We start from the raw sequence: 17,158 nt of genomic DNA, 5'->3' as shown, positions 1-17,158 counted from the left end.
CATTGCCTGCCTCCACGTGGGCTGAGAGAGTTCGGAGAGAACTGTGACTGGCCCAAGATCACCCAGCAGGCTTCGTGTGGGGGAGGGGGGAATCGAATCAGGTTCTCCAGGTTAGAGTCAGCCGCTCTTAACCACTACATCACGTTGGCTCTCACCTGGGTAATGGATCCAAAACTGCCCGGCTGCTTCAGCCCACTCTGTAACTTTTTGAAGCCTGTAAGTGACCGACCATCAGGGGGAAAACAGAACCTAGCACAATTGTTTTTGACCTATGGGACTAGATCTTCACTGGGTCAAAGAGCCCAACCTGTTGGGTCAAGGGGGCCATGGCTCAGTGGCAGAGCATCTGCTTGGCATGCAGAAGGTCCCAGGTTCAATGCCCGGCATCTCCAGTTAAAGGGGCTAGGCGAGTAGGTGATGTGAAAGACCTCTGCCTGACACCCTGGAGAGCCGCCGCCAGTCTGAGTAGAGAATACTGACTTTGATGGACCGAGGGCTTAGGGTAAAGCAGCTTCGTACGTTCAAAGCTCCCTTTGTCAGATACCTATTTCTATAGCACAACAATTTATGGGCTGTTTTTCCAACAAGACCCACCAAAGGCGATGGCTATCAGGCTGACTCAAGGCTCCAAATCTTATGCCCATCTATCTGAGAGTGACTGATTGAAACCAGTGGAATTTACTTTGGAGTAAATGCGGTGAGAATGGAAATAGGTTCATTTCCAAGTGTGTGCCCTAACTCCAGTATTTTACATGGGAGTCCTGCTCCTGAGAACAAAGAAAAATGGCTTATTTGGTTTTTACGTGACTAGTTCAGAACTATTTTCTATTTCAAAGCTGCCTTGAGCCTAGGTTATGGAGTGGCAGCATAAAAATCTCCTAAATAAACACAAATGGACCAGGAACCTGCACTCATTCTTTAGCGGCACCATAGATGTCTTCGACAACAGGCAACATACAGGCAACATTTGGAATGCAGAGAATAGAAACTGTTATTATTATTCAGATTCGTATCCCGCCCTCTATCCCAGCCAAGGCCGGGCTCAGGGCAAGTAACAACATAATGTATCACAGCATAATAAAACATCGATACATACTAGTAAGTAAAACCAACCAACCAAGATTAAAACAATTTAAAACAAGGACAGATGGCGTGCAAAAAAAATGTCTTACACATAGGATCTCGGCCAACTCAGTGGCTCAGCCAGGCACTCTCACTCGTTTACCAACGGCTTCTGTACAGATGATGTTTCAAAAGACTGCAGGGCATTACCTAGATCAGAGATTCCCAAACTGTGCTCTGTGGAGCACTCGGTGCTCCGTGAAACATCCCCTAGTGCTCCGTGAAGAGATTGGAAAGAAAAATACTACTGTCGTTCGGTTTAGTATATAGGTGCTAGGCGAAAATTAGTGCTCCATGACGAACTTCTCTCCTGAAAAGTGCTCCATGACTCAAAAAGATCGGGAAACACTGACCTAGATTACTTAGACTATGGTCCCCAAAGAGGAAAATATTAGCACACGATAGGGGGAGAATCAAGGCACTGTCGCTATAAAAAGAAACCAAAAAGGCCTATACAGTTTCCTGACTAACAAAATTTCTGGCAGGGTATGAACTTTCATGAGTCACAGCTCACCTCTTCAGAAGTGAGTTATCCTCAGAAGAAGTTCTCTGAAGAAGTGAGCTGTGACTCACGAAAGCTCATACCCTGCCAGAAATTAAGTTTCTAAGGTGCTACTGGACTATTCTCTACTGCTACAGACTAACACGGCTACCCATCGTGATCAGTTTCCTGACTTGCATTGAAAAACCCACAAAAAACAGACGACGTGCTTAAGAACTCCCCCGCCAATAAAAAGTCTTGACCACAACAGAAATGTAACTTGGATTAATCCCATTAGAAGATTACCTAAACTGTTTCCACCACATCCTTGCAAGATCCGCCTTGCTCTTTTCTTCGAGTCCTCGGGGAAGCTCGGGCTCTCCAACAGGTTTGGGTACGTGCAAAGTGCCACCACCTGCAAGGTCCGGGGAAAAACACACATTGGGCTATTATCGCTACGAACAGATGGTTAACAACATTGCTTTTACTTTTCAAAACAAAGTAAATATACTTAACATTCCTCACGCTTATTATGTTAGCCCGCATTTGCAACACTCTTCTGTTACCCCAAATGCCCGATAACTTTCAGATGACGATTACTGCTTATTGTCTTTTTAACTCAGAAAGGTATCGTTCTGGAGGGGGAGAAAACCCCTAAAACACTAGTATTCTTGCTTAAGATCCTTCTGCAGAGTTTGGAGACAACGGCCCAATTCAGCCATCATGCCAAGGTTTAAGCTAAACACCAGGGTTTAAGCTAAACAGAGTTGAGAATCCTAACCCTGGTTACACCTCCCCAACATACAAACAAGAAAACCACGGTGTGGAGTTGTTCTGACTGCTTTGGTTTGCCAGTATGGTGCCGTGGTTCAAGTGCTGGACTAGGACTGGGAAGACCAGAGTTCAAATCCCCCTTCGGACACAAAAGTTCACCAGGGTGACCCCAACCACTGACTTTCAGCCTACCCTACCTTGCAGGATTTTCACAGGGATAAAATTGAGGGTAGAACTTTGTATGCTGTTCTGAGCTCCTTAGAGGAAGGCTGGGATAAAAATGTGACAGCCCGAATCGTCCCAACGGGCACCTTCCAAAGTTCACTCGCCTCCATGACAGGGCGGTCTCAGGCTGCTGTGGACAATCCAGGCACCATGCCAAAACATAGTACCAATCACACGCTGCAAACCCACTACAAACCCACGCTTGCCAATTCCCGTTTGCTCGCCAATGTCAAACCCTGGTTTGAAAATCTAGACATCATGCCAAGCTAAGGTTAAAATTCCTTAAAACTGGCTTGGTGTGATGTCGGTACTGGGCTCCGGTGGCAACCGCTCTTCCCTGAAGAATGGAAGGATTTTTTCCTTCCTGCCCCCACAGTGGTTTAAGGGTCATTGTACCTGACGAAGAAAGGTGATTGGCTGCTGTCCCATTGCATGTGCATCTCCAATGTTGGCCTTGATAACCTCGGTGAAGGGCTTTTTGATTCCCTGCAGGGGGGGAAATAAATAAATAAATAAATATATACGCAAGTTGTAAACATAAGCTATCCAGAAAGATACGGAGGCTATCTCACTTTGATGAACACCTGGCTATATGCGTTAAAAAGAAAAACTGTCACTGTGCCACCTGTAAAATGGCCCCGGCCTACGAAGAAGTGTCTACGCGGCAAGGAAGCAGAGTGGATCAATTGGTTCTTGTGGGTTATCCGGGCTGTGTAACCGTGGTCTTGCTGGATCAATGTTTAGTTAGCCATGCTGGCTTCTGAATCCACCTGTCTGAAGCACAACAAATATTCACACTAACTCTTCAAACCGACAAGGTGTCCGTTTGTTTCTACACATAAAGTCTAGACATTAGGAAGAATTTTCTAACAGTTAGAGCGGTTCCTCAGTGGAACAGGCTTCCTCGGGAGGTGGTAAGCTCTCCTTCCCTGGAGGTTTTTAAGAAGAGGTTAGATGGCCATCTGTCAGCAATGCAGATTCTGTGACCTTAGGCAGATGATGAGAGGGAGGGCATCTTGGCCATCTTCTGGTCACTAGGGGTGTGGAGGGGGGAGGTGGTTGTGAATTTCCTGCATTGTGCAGGGGGTTGGACTTGATGGCCCTGGTGGTCCCTTCCAACTCTGATTCTATGACCAAGCCAAAGCCACAAGAGAGCCTGAACCACAGAGACAGATTGTCAAGCGTTATAACTCACATGAACACATGAAGCTGCCTTATACTAAATCAGACCCTTGGTCCATCGAAGTCAGTATTGTCTACTCAGGCCGGCAGCAGCTCTCCAGGCTCTCAGGCAGAGGTCTTTCCGATCACCTACTTGCCTAGTCCCTTTAACTGGAGATGCCGGGGACTGAACCCAGGTCCTTCTGCATGCCAAGCAGATGCTCAACGACTGAGCTACAGCCCCCGCCCCCAACTCAATCTGGTTGAGACAATGAAAAGAGAAGGCTGAAAATATAACCTTTTACAAGTATAGTGTTTTGACACATTGTCAAGTACTGTTCACCCATATCTGCCCCTCACCTGCTTATGTCAGAAGACCTTTTGTTGCTCTGCACTCTTAACGTTTCAAACTTGGCCCCAAAAAGGATTGCAATGAAAAGTATTAAAAATGCACTCCAGAGATATAGCTTGCCCCTTTAGCATGACAATTTAAAGCAATGGGAGAGAGTTTGTTTCACCTGCACACGCAGTTACCTGTTCTGGGATTACAGAGAGACCATTTCACGGAGAGGGATTTGCAACCAAGCTCTTACATCGAAAAACCATTCTGCCAAGGATAATGATATGTAAAAGAGATAAATAATGTTTTGGCAGGATGTGCCAAAATACGCAACCCCCAAAGTATGAGCAACTTTGATCGTTCCTCGTCTCCTGCGAAGACTAGAATTAAAAGAATGTTTTTGTTTGCAAAGAAAACCTTTCAAGCAGTTACTTGATACAGTTAATGTGGTCGTGGGGGCCATGAGTATAAAATTTAAGATTCTCAAGACTCCGTGAAGGGAAATCATGTCGTTTCAGATCATATAACTCAACCCCCCTTTCTGTCCCAGTTAAAAGAGTGGTGAAAGTCGAAGGGCTGTCTAGAAACTGACTGTTGATTGAGATCTAATTTCAGAGAGAAGGTTTTCTTTAACATGAAGGGTAGACGAAGGCTTAACGGGAACTGGGGCTACGCGCTAGGAAAGAGCAGGGCTGCAAACTTTCTTTCTGGCTGGCCTCTCATTACCCTCGTTTTGGTTTTTTGACTGGACAGTTCTTATTCAGATTTGTAATCCTCCGAGAAAGGGAGACTATAAAAGAAGATAATAACAATAATGAGCAGCTGCATACAGGCTCAAACCCAACAAGAGAATCCAACGCTGCTTAGCTTCTGAGATCAGGTCTGTTCAGAGTGGTATAGCTACAGGCCAGGCCAAAACCCAGCAATTGAACCCCTGCCCCCATGTCAGGGAGGGCTACTGAAATTCTGCTTTTTGTGCCAAATTTCTGTGAACACTGTAACTTTAAAAGGCACAGAAATCACACACCCCCCACAAAGAAGCTGGTGGCCCTACATTTAAGTCCCCTCCCCACCATGACTCCTAAAATTTACAATTTTTCTACTGCAAAAATTGAAGAAGAGTCCTTGGGAAAAGACGAGGGGAGAGGGAAATAATTCAGATTTTGTTTTCCTGTGCCTTAGAATCATAGAGTTGGAAGGGACCACCAGGGTCATCTAGTCCAACCCACTGCACAATGCAGGAATTTCACAACTACACACCCTACATGACCATGACCCCTACATGCCCAGAAGATGGCCAAGATGCCCTCCCTCTCATCATCTGCTTAAGGTCATAGAATCAGCATTCACATCTTTAAACCTACATCACTTAATCAATTTCCTTTTCCTCAGGGGAAGGACACTTAATTTACACCATCAATTGATTCAGCATCCCAACAGACTAATACATGTGATTAAAACATGTGATTACAAATGTACTAGAAGTTACCCACCCTTTAGGGCGCCCAAGCAAGCACGAACTCTGAATGCCTGAATCTGCGATTTGCCCTCATAAGCAGTTACATTCACCTAAGTCCACTGACTCTACAAGATGTGGGTAACTTTGCTATGCGACAACAGCGACGAGAACTTTGTTTGCAATGTACTGGAAATCCAAGAAAGTACCGGGCCTATCAGAGTGGATTACAAAAATACAAGTTTGCAACTATGTTGAGTTTAACAAACCTACTCAGAAGAAAACTGATTGATGACTACAAGCAAAGATGGCAACCATTTTTTTATAGATATGTATGATAAATTATGTTTATGTAAAAAGAGATTATGCTAGATTCAAACAAGAGTTGAATAGTTACATAAAATAGATTAAATTATCATACGCTTATTATTGGGCTGGGTTTAAGAAAATGGGTATTAGCTGAAGTTTAAGCCTGTAACTGGCTTCTAAGAATATAACAATTCTTTAATAAAGTATGTTGATAAACGAGGATGTATAGAACAGAGATGAAACATGATTTAAGACTATTGATTTTATTTGGTATTTTAATAAAAGATATTAGTTGGGGGTAAGAATGAGAAAGTGGGTTATTTCGAGCACGGATATGAATTGAAACGATATGTTATATTCCCCTTTTCTTTCTCCCTTTCTTTTTTGTATCCTTCAAAATAAAAAGAAGTTAAAAGAAGAAGAAGTGTGTAACTTTGCTTAGGATTGCACTGTTAAAAGTGCAATCCTAAGAACACGTTCCTGGGAGTAAGCCCCGTTGAGTACACCCAAGCGGGATTCCAAGTAGACCTGTCCAGGATGGCCCCGTTAATCTTCTTCTATCAAACGGACCCCGGCTGACATAACTGCCCTGCTCTGACAAAGCACACTTGTCTTCTTCACTATGGTGACCTGCGCATAATGAAAGCTGACAGGGACGGCGGTCACGAGGAAGGAAGCTAAACCGCCTACTTATTGACCTCAGATGGCACAGGGATGCTCGGACAAGTCTTTCGGCTCCCAACAGTGGGGCGATGTGACTGCAGGAATTTCATAACTAAATCCAACCTGAGGCTACGAGTTATCGAGTCGATTGCAAATTGCTATAAACTTGGGGGCGGGGGGAGAGAGAGAAGCATCCAGGAAAATACAGAGACTGGGTGTCTTTTAGCAGCAGTGTGTTTTTTACTTCTCAGATAATGCTCAGGGGGATGTCCCTGAACGTTCTTGCTTCTATTAAGGCATCTCTGAAGGGCCGGTTAATTTGTAATAATTTGCAAAGGGGGAAGAAAGGCCTTGGGTATTTTAAGCTATGTTTACCCAGTGCCTTGCTTTATCTTGTAAAACCAACCACTCCATCTTGAGTACATAAGAGGTTAGCGCAGTATGGCCAGCCATCGTAACATGCAACGTGACGTGACCGCCACAGATTGAAAGCAAACCTACCCTTTCAACAAAAATATCCAAGCAGGACTTTATAGACCGGAATTTCTCTCCTTTCTTCGCAAAGGGAGGGAGAAAAGGGCCCGGTTGAGGTGTCCACCCCACTAAGAACGGCTCAGAGTCCCCCAGATCCGTGCATCTTTTGCCTTTCCTGTTTCCTCTAACCATCTGGTATATGAAACCCAGTGCCATAAAACGGACTTTCACTTTTATTGGCCAGCTCGCAGGCTAGGGAGAGGAAAGAGAAAGACTAATATCCTTCCAGTGCATAAACTGGGAAGTGGAGATAGAATCATGCATGAGACCCTAGGTTCTCAAACTCTACTGAAAAGGAAAGCGTGTCCCCTTGACCATAACATTATTGATCGCTGGAATGCCTTTAAGAATTGGGGGTCATTGTTTAGGTTTAGGATGGTCCTGGATTCTTTTGGGGATTTGTCCTTGGCACACTTTCATGCACATGTACACTCATGGACCACTTCAAAAAAGTCAACCACCAAGCATAGCATGTTTCATCAGGAGAGGCCTGCGCCAGCCCAGATGTACCCAGCTTTCCTGTCCCTTTGTTCAAACACATCAGCCCTAAATCTAGTTCAGATCTTCCATACACAGGACTATTTACAACATATTCTAACCACTTTCAAGGTAGCCGAGGCAGGATCTTGACCTCAGTTCAATCCCTGGCAACTCTGGTTTAAGGGTTTCAGGTATGAAGCATTGGGGAAACACCGTTCTCTGCCTTAAGACCCCGGAGAGCTTGCCAGGAGTAAACAATACCAGGCAAAATAACTAATGGTCAGACTCTGGATAAAGCCATTTCAGATGTTCAAGGGCAGGCTTGACGTACCACATTGGGGGGGCTGCTGATCAAAGAAAACAAACCCCAAGATCCCACTGAGCACGCAGAATTTATTGCTCAGGTGTCTTGGGATCCTGACGGCTCGTGAGCTGCCTTGGTGAACTCCGGGAAAAGCTATTCCGGACACCTCTCAGGTTGTTTTTGTGAAAAAGTGAAACCGAGCCGGGCGTCACCCACTTAGTAATTGCACCAAATATAGACCCAGAGAGGGCCTTCGGTGACCTAGGTTATATTACCGCTTGGAATGACTATCTACTGAATGTGACCCTGGACAGCCATACACACCCAAGAGAGTGTCCCTCTGGTTGTGACAATTCGAAGGAAAAGCAACAAAACATTTATAATTGTACCACGCAATGTCTAACAGCGGTTCAGTTCAGTTTTTTATTACATCTCATAGGCCATTCAGAAGCAGAATACAGTACTTTCACCTACGTAAAATCTCATGTCTTAAAACAGCTGAACACATGAAGCTGCCTTCTCCTGAATCAGACCCTTGGTCCATCGAAGTCAGTATTGTCTACTCAGACCGGCAGCGGCTCTCCAGGGTCTCAGGCAGAGGTCTTTCACATCACCTACTCGCCTAGTCCCTTTAACTGGAGATGCCGGGGATTGAACCTGGGACCTTCTGCATGCAAAGCAGAGGCTCTGCCACTGAGCCACGGCCCCTCCTCCAATAGTTTAAGGAATAGAATCTGAGTGGGCTATAGACAGGACATTAGCTTGGCCCATATTTTCTTTACAGAGTGCAGAAACATAGCCACAGATACACCGGTTCTTTGGCCCTTGAGCATGCGAAGGAACTGAGCAGCGAAGCAGCAAGTATTCGCTAAGAAAGCATTTCCCCAGTCAGGCTGACCCCAGGGTCCCGACAGATGAACTTACTCAGCTTTCTCAGATATCACTCTCTCTTTCCCCGACACACATTTGGGGGATGGTACACTTTGCTGGCCTTACAAACGTCAACCAGCATCTACGTTCACACGGCTTGAAACCCGGATGGTCGGTAACAACATTCTGCCGGGGTGATAAGAAGGGGACCATTTTTAAGCAGCAAGTTTAATCCTATGCTTATCCAAAGAGATTTCCTAATTATAAATCAATGGGAGTAGAATGGCGACCCCGTAGGGGTTTCAAGGCAAGAGACGTTCAGAAGTGGTTTGCCATTGCCTGCATCTGTGTACCAACCCTCAACTTCCTCGGTGGTCTCCCATCCAAATACTAAGCTTCCAAGATCAGACGAGGTCTGGCTAGCTGGGGACACATTGGCTCCCCAATAAGCATACGAGGCTACCTAATACCCATCTGGCTGTCCACTCTGGCCGGCAGCAGCTCTCCAGAGTGTTGGGCAGAGAGAGATCTTTCTCAATTTGCCACCTGATGTTCTTTGGCGAGGGAGCCAGGCATTGAGCCTGGTACCTACTGCACACAAGCCATGCGTGGTATAGTGGTTAAGAACGGTGGTTTGGAGCAGTGAACTCTGATCTGGAGAACCGGGTTTGATCCCCCACTCCTCCACATGAGTGGTGGACGTTAATCTGGTGAACTGGATTTGTTACCCCACTCCTACAAATGAAGCCAGCTGGGTGACCTTGGGCAAGTCATAGCTCTTACAGCGCTCTCAGCCCCACCTATCTCACAGGGTGTCTGTTGTGGGGAGAGAAAGGGAAGGCAATTGTAAGCTGGTTTGATTCTTAAGTGGTAGAGAAAGTCGGCATATAAAAACCAACTCTTCTTCTTACAGAACCACAGACATCCCCCCACCCCAAAAAAATTATTGACAGGGATGGGTGACAGCCTAATTTTACAGAGCGACCACCCATTTCTTATCACCACTGACCTGTGTTTGGTCCACACAATTAGGAATATACAAGGCACATAGCGATTCAAGGTTCCCCCAAAGCCAACTCTCCGTTTACACAGGGAGGCCTTTAAATACTTATTTTGCTACCGGGATCCAAGCACTACAATCGTTGCTAAGAACAAGGCTCTATGTAAGCAAGAACTATCTGCTGAAACAATCTGAGCAAACATTTAAAAATACTGCATGCGGCTTGAGCAAACAATTCAAAACCAAGCGATCCAATGGATGATTTTAAAGAAAATACATACTAATGCCTAAAGGTTTCTTAGCCCAACTAGAATGGATTCCAGGTTACCTATGAGGAATTCCTTTGAAACTCCTCGTTTTGGCAAGTGTACTTTGGATAGGAGCCCCGTGGCGCAGAGTGTTAAGCTGCAGTACTGCAGTCAAAAGCTCTGCTCACGAACTGAGTTTGATCCCGACGGAAGTCGGTTCCAGGTAGCCGGCTCTCGGTTTCAGGTAGCCGGCTCAAGGTTGACTCAGCCTTCCATCCTTCCGAGGTCGGTCAAATGAGTACCCAGCTTGCTGGGGGTAAAGGGAAGACGACTGGGGAAGGCACTGGCAAAACACCCCGCAAACAAAGTCTGCCTTCAAAACGTCGGGATGCGACATCACCCCATGGGTCAGGAATGACCGGGTGCTTGCACAGGGGACCTCTATCTTTACACTGGATAGCAAAAACAGAACTGTTATCTGCTACCCTGTTCAGTCATTTCAGTTGGCAGTTGCATTGGTCTGCAGTAGTACGGCTAGATTCGTGTCCAGTAGTACCTTAGAGACCAACATGGTGTTTAGGGTATAAGCTTTCAAATGGGAGCTCTGAAGGGAGCTTTGACTCTTATACCCCCAAAAAACTTGTTGGCCTGCAAGGTAAGGCAAAGAGAATCTTGATTGCATTAGAAGTTAGTACAGGCAGATGAAAAGTAAATACTCTTTGACTGAGTATATAATCACACTTACGCAATTCAGTGACACAGGAGGTGGGTGGTGGCTGTTTGTTTTTCTCTTTAAAGAAAAAGAGTGCCGAGTAATTGTCTGACAACAGTATTACATAACCGAATATCGGAATGAACGCGGGGCCATGGTTAGGTTACAAGGCTTAAATATCTAATACTTTAACCTGTGAAGAACGTTGTCTGTTCTTTCTTCAACACGATATGACGTTCTTTCACCCCCTACCCCAAAATTCCTACTTAAAAGGAAACCCAATTTTTTTCATTGTTGTAATTGATTCATTTGAAATCTAGTGTTAGAGGAGTGTTACAGATACCGCGGACCGCCCAAAAGACAAATAAGTGGGTTCTAGATCAAATCAAGCCTGAAATCTCCCTAGAAGATAAAATGACTTAACGAAGGCTGTCGTACTTTGGTCACATCAAGAGAAGACCAGACTCACTGGAAAAGACAATAACACTAGGAAAAGTTAAAAGCAGCAGGATAGGACCTTTTGGAGGTTGTTAATTCATAGGAGGAGCCCCATAGTGCAGAGTGGTAAGGTGAAGTTCTGCAGTCAAAGCTCTGCTCACGATCTGAGTTTGATCCCGACAGAAGTCGGTTTCAGGTAGCCAACTCGAGGTTGACTCAGCCATCCATCCTTCCGAGGTCGGTAAAGTGAGTACCCAGTTCGCTGCGGGTAAAGTGTAGATGACTGGAAAAGGCAATGGCAAACCACCTAGTAAACATAGTCTGCCTAGTAAACGTCATGATGTGATGTCACCCCATGGGTCAGTAATGACCCAATGCTTGCACAGCACTACCTTTACCTTTTTAATTCATAGAGTTACCATAAATTTGAAGCTGCTTGAGGGCACATAACACAGAGAAGAACACAGCAAGGCCCTTTTTGAAAACACTGGCTGCATTCAGGCCTCATGACTTACCACATTTAGTATAAATTGGGGTTTTACTAAACCAACACTTCTTGCAACATACGAGGGAAACTAACCAAAATCTGTTTGGAAACTCAGTTTATCTGTTGCTGGCCAGAGCTCAGTACAGCAAGATGCTTTTCTTGCCTCTTCACAGCTGTGATTCTGTGCCCTCAGCATGGTGCTACTGAACAAGCCACAATTAAGACAAGATACCTAAATTTAGACAGAACTGGCCAGAATTCACAAAGTGAGATATAACTCTGATTAAGAATCCCAGTTTGTGGCCAAACCAGATTTAGAGATCTGGCCAAGCGTTTGCCCATCATACTAAACCATGGTTCAATCAAGCTATGGTTTAGCATCATGTCTGAATGCCGCCATTCTCTCACAATGTTACTGAAAACCAAATATTTGAAAATATATAGGAATGCCTTATTGGTTTTCAAACGGAAGAAACTTTATCACCCTGACCATAAGCACATTTTTGCAGAAGAATTTACTTCCACATTAATATGGTGTAATCAGGATGATTCAAATATTGTCAGTTCATTGAAAACATGAAGCTGCCTTATACTGAATCAGACCCTTGGTCCATCAAAGTCAGTATTGTCTACCCAGACTGGCAGCAGCTCTCCAGGGTCTCAGGTAAGAGGTCTTTCACATCACCTACCTGCCTAGTCCCTTTAACTGGAGACACCGGGGACTGAATCTGTGACCTTCTGCATGCCACGCAGATTCTCTACCACTGAGCCACAGCCCCTCCATTGTTAATTCCACTGAAATTTATGCAACAGCAGGTATAATCTAGACTACAGTTACAATCTCAACTGCAATTACTAGAAGAAATCCCACTGAACTATGTGGTTGTTTACTTCTGAGTAGAACTGCACCGACCTGGATAGCCCAGACTAGAGTGATCTAGTCAGCTCTCAGAAGCTAAGCAGGGTCAACCCTGACCAGTATTTGGAAGGGAGACCTACAAGGAATACCAGGGGTGTGACGCAGGGAAGCAGGCAATGGCAAACCACCTTTGCAGGTCTCCTGCCTTGAAAACCTACAGGTCGCCATAAATCAGCTGTGACTTGACAGCAATAAAAGGAAAAAAAATGCACTTCATTATAGCCTATACCACATTGAGCTCAAGTCTCTCTACTCTAAATTTTATTCAAATTGTGGCCAACTGGGATTATTAATTTAAGAAGGAAGAATGGCCTTATTCAAGTTACGCTCTGTTTTTGCAGAAGTGAACCAAGAGGGACAGGCCTGGACAAAGGGGATCAGGGTTCAAATCCTACCTTTCCCATCAACTAACTGCATAACTTGGACAACCCATTGTTTTTCTCACCCAAACTGTTACCGCACTAGTTATTCCCAGCGATTTATTAAGAGTTTGAAAATGTTATAAAAAATACTGTTCGCACTTTCTATGGATTCCCACTGATGTATTAAGAGTTTGAAACTGTTATAAAAAATACTGTTCGCACTCTGTTTGGCCCCTTTAGCTGTGAAGACATCTCCCAACCATTTTTTAGCCGTGGCATCCAAAACCCCTTTTAAAGCGATGTTTTTTATAACATTTCCAAACTCTTGATACATCGCTGGGAATACCTAGTGCGGTAACAGCCCCAGTGAGTGTAGAGTTAAGGGTGTCAAGTTAGGATCAGAGTTCAAATCCCTACTCTGCCATGAAGCCCACTGTGTAACCATGGGCCAGTCACTTTCTCTTCTTGACCTACCTCACAGGGTGGTGGTGAGGATAAAACGCAGAAGGGCAAGGAAAAAAACTACTAGGGCAGGAGGCTTCCCATCTGCCAAGTCAAAATAACAGCAGCCCAGCGCTATTGGGTCAGCAACACCCTGCCAGGGCTGCGAAACGTCTCGCAATTTAAAACGTAAACACTACCTAAGTGCCATATAAATACTGCCACTTTGGCTTATCCCTGGAATCCCCCTTCCCCAACCATAACAAGAATTTAAGCACACAGAACTACACATGTCCATATTAAGATAATTCATCTTTCCCTGTGCGTTTCCCCATGGTGCGTTTCAGATTCTAAATTCCTCTAGAGCAGAAACCTACAATTCATAACCTAAATATGTCACCTGGTAGCAACAGCAATTATGGCCATTTATGCATGGGAGGTTTTGCTTTGGGTTTGCCACCCTCTAGATGCACATTTCCCCCATCCGAATTCTCAAGACTCTGCATGGGGGCTTATTTTTGAGTTCTGAGAATTCAGGTGGGGAAAACGTGCATCCAGAGAGGGGCAAATCCAGGGCAAAACTTCCCAAGCATAAGTCAATTGTTTCCAAACCGTTAAGGAGCAAAAGAGCTGGGAAGGGGTGGTACTATCAACAGAGGTTTAGTGTCCAGCTCACACGAAGTGATGGTATCGCTTTACTCTGCTCTGGTTAGACCTCACCTAGAGTATGTGTTCAATTTTGGGCACCGCAATCTAAGAAAGATGTAGACAACCTAGAGCGTGTCCAGAGGAGGGCAACAAAGATGGTGAGGGGTCTGGAGACTACGGCTGCTATGTATTCCCAGTGATGTATTAAGAGTTTGAAAACATTATAAAAAATACTGCTCGCACTTTGTTTGGCCCCTTTAGCTGTGAAGACGTCTTCCAACCATTTATAAGCCGTGGCATCCAAAAACCCTTTTAAAGCGATGTTTTTTATAACATTTTCAAACTCTTGATACATCCCTGGGAATACCTAGTGCGGTAACAGCCCAAGTCCTATGTGGAAAGGTTGAGGGAGCTGAGTATGTTTAGCCTGAAGAGGAGAAGACTAAGAGGGGATATGATAACCATCTTCAAGCACTTGAAGGGCTGTCATATAGAGGAGGGTGCAGAGTTGTTTTCAGCTGCCCCAGAAGGTCGGACCAGAACCAGCGGGTTGAAATTAAATCTAAAGCGTTTCCATCCAGACATTAGGAAGAATTTTCTAACAGTTAGAGAGGTTCCTTGGTGGAACGGGCTTCCTCGGGAGGTGGTGAGCGCTCCTTCCCTGGAGGTTTTTAAGAAGAGGCTAGATGGCCATCTGTCAGCAATGATGATTCTATGACCTTAGGCAGATGCTGAGAGGGAAGGCATCTTGGCCATCTTCTGGGCATAGAGTAGGTTTCACTGGGGGTGTGGGGGGGAAGTTGTGAATTTCCTGCATTGTGCAGGGGGTTGGACTAGATGACCCTGGTGGTCCCTTCCAACTCTATGATTCCATGATTCATGCGTTTTCTCCCTGGGCCAGTCCATCGAGCCTGGGGGAGCCCCAGCCTCGTCCCCCCCCCCCCCGGGGTTACTGATGGGCAGAAAAGCAGAAGGAAGCCGCGCGCCTTCTCGGCATCCGGCTCGCCCCAGTGGGGAGCCGCAGCGGCGGCGGAGTGGCCTGGGGGGGCGGCAGCCCAGGCCGGCAGCAAAACCTGCAGGAGGGGTAGAAAAGAGCAAGAGTCCAGTAGCACCTTAAAGACTAACTAATATTTTCTGGCAGGGTATGAGCTTTCGTGAGCCACAGCTCACTTCTTCAGATGAAGAAGTGAGCTGTGGCTCGTGAAAGCTCACACCCTGCCAGAAAATATTCTTATTAGTTTTTAAGGTGCTACTGGACTCTTGCTCTTTTCTACCCCTCCTGTAGCACCTTAAAGTCCAGTAGCACCTTAAAGACTAATAAAAATATTTTCTGGCAGGGTATGAGCTTTCGTGAGCCACAGCTCACTTCTTCAGAAAGCTCATACCCTGCCAGAAAATATTCTTGTTAGTCTTTAAGGTGCTACTGGACTCTTGCTCTTTTCTACCCCTCCTGTAGCACCTTAAAGACTGTAGCCCCTTCAAGTCCAGTAGCCCCTTCAAGACTAACAGGAATATTTTCTGGCAGGGTATGAGCTTTCGCGAGCCACAGCTCACTTCTTCAGACAGCTCATACCCTGCCAGAAAATATTCTTGCTAGTCTTTAAGGTGCTACTGGACTCTGGCCCTTTTCTACTCCTGCAGACAGACTAACACGGCTGCCCACTGGGAATGATCTGCAGGAGGGGGCAAGGGGTTGCTTTGGCTGCCGCAAGCCCCTGCGGCTCATTTGGGCGAAGGGCGCTCGGCCAAGCCGTTGCAATGCATGAGCCAGAAACCAGCGGCGGCCTTGGAGAGAGGGGGGACGGGGGTGTCCGTCGCAGGCGTCACGTGTGCATCCACCCCCCCCCGGGTCTTTGCAACGGAGCCGGTGCAGGCGTCTCACCCCCGCACACACCCCGCGTACCTTCCGCAGCTCCTTCTCGATCTCGCCCGCCTTCATCACGATGGGCCCCCGCACCGCGTACTCCACCGCCTTCACCTGCGGGTTCATGGACTCCAACGTGAGGATCTTCTCCCGGGTCGGCTTCTCCTGGAGCTTCACGGCCGAGGCCTTGGCGGCGCTGCTCCAGCGCGCCCGCGGCCCCTCGCGGCCCGGCGGCCGGGGGTCGCGCGGCGGCCGGGTCCCGCTCGCCAGCGAAGCCAGGAGCCGCACGGCCGCCTCTTGCCTTTCGCTCCTGCAGCCCGGGAGAGCCGAGGCTTCTTTGGCGAGCCCGGAAAAGCGATGCATGCTTCTCTTTCCAAACTCCCCACCCCCAAATTTTATTGCAAAAAAAAAAAAAAATCAGCCTCCCCCCCCCAAAAAAAAACACCCCTCCAAGGAGAAGCCTGCTTAAGACCTCCCCATCAGCAAAAACACCGGTCGCAAGTGCATGCTGCGATTCGCTTGCTTTGCATGCTTCTTTCCCCCCTCTGTCTCGCTCCAGCTGCTGGCAACTTGCAAAAGGGCAGAGCTAAATCTGCACACCCCCCCCCCCAAAAAAAGGCTAGCCTTAACCTTACCCAATTTGAAAAACAGTCCTAATTATTGCAACCGTCCAGGATATTCAACCGGCTCTCTGCAAAGGCACAAAAAACCCCAAAAAAAGATAATTGCATTTTTTTTTAAACCCGCCCCAAACCATTCAAGTCGGCATCCAAACAGAAGCGACACACGAGCTCGACTCTCGCCTTCCCACCCCCGTCGAGGGAGGTAAAGAGATTGCACCAGCCGAAGCTGGCGGCCGCACTGCCTGCTGGGGCGGGTAGTTCTGACAAGCCCCCGGCGGCGCCTCCCCGCGCTGACAGGTGGCGGGAGAGAAAACTACCACGCCCAGAGTTCCTCCGTCTATTCGCTCTGCCGGGGAAGATGCCTCTTTATTGTGCTGCCCAGACTGGGATGGGGAGGAATCGAGAAAGGGGGTGGGGGTGGATGGCTGGGTAGGGGGGCGTGATGGGGGATCACGCCACCTTTGCAAAGGGGCAGTTTCAGATTTGGGGAGGTGAAACATCGCTGTGTTAATTATGCTAACTGTAATTGTTAAAAAGAGGTGTGGATTTGGGGAAAATGGAGGAGTAATTTAATTTTAATTTGAAATGTGGCGTTGGAGGATTCCATGGACTGCCAAAAAAAAAAAAATCAATGGGTTTTTTAAATCAAATCAAATCAAGCCTGAACTGACCCTAGAAGCTAAAATGGCTAAACTGA

At 46.5% G+C, this 17,158-nt stretch overlaps 1 protein-coding gene across 1 annotated transcript in view; it reads right to left on the bottom strand.

Annotated features, from left to right (window-relative positions):
• The window catches only part of GPT2 (glutamic--pyruvic transaminase 2), a 29,899-nt gene extending 13,698 nt beyond the window's left edge, over positions 1-16,201 (bottom strand). Inside the window, exons 1-3 of the mRNA XM_056862575.1 lie at positions 15,878-16,201; positions 2,999-3,088; positions 1,910-2,018 (exon numbers count right to left, since the gene is read on the bottom strand). Coding sequence (XP_056718553.1) covers positions 1,910-2,018; positions 2,999-3,088; positions 15,878-16,201 — 523 coding nt within the window. The remainder of the gene's footprint in view (positions 1-1,909; positions 2,019-2,998; positions 3,089-15,877) is intronic.
• Positions 16,202-17,158: the final 957 nt, after the last annotated feature.

This window comes from Euleptes europaea, chromosome 17, assembly GCF_029931775.1.
Source record: "Euleptes europaea isolate rEulEur1 chromosome 17, rEulEur1.hap1, whole genome shotgun sequence".
NCBI classification, from domain to species: Eukaryota; Metazoa; Chordata; class Lepidosauria; order Squamata; family Sphaerodactylidae; genus Euleptes; species Euleptes europaea.
The sequence above is the reverse complement of the archived record's forward strand: the minus strand, read 5'-3'. Positions and strand labels throughout refer to the sequence as shown.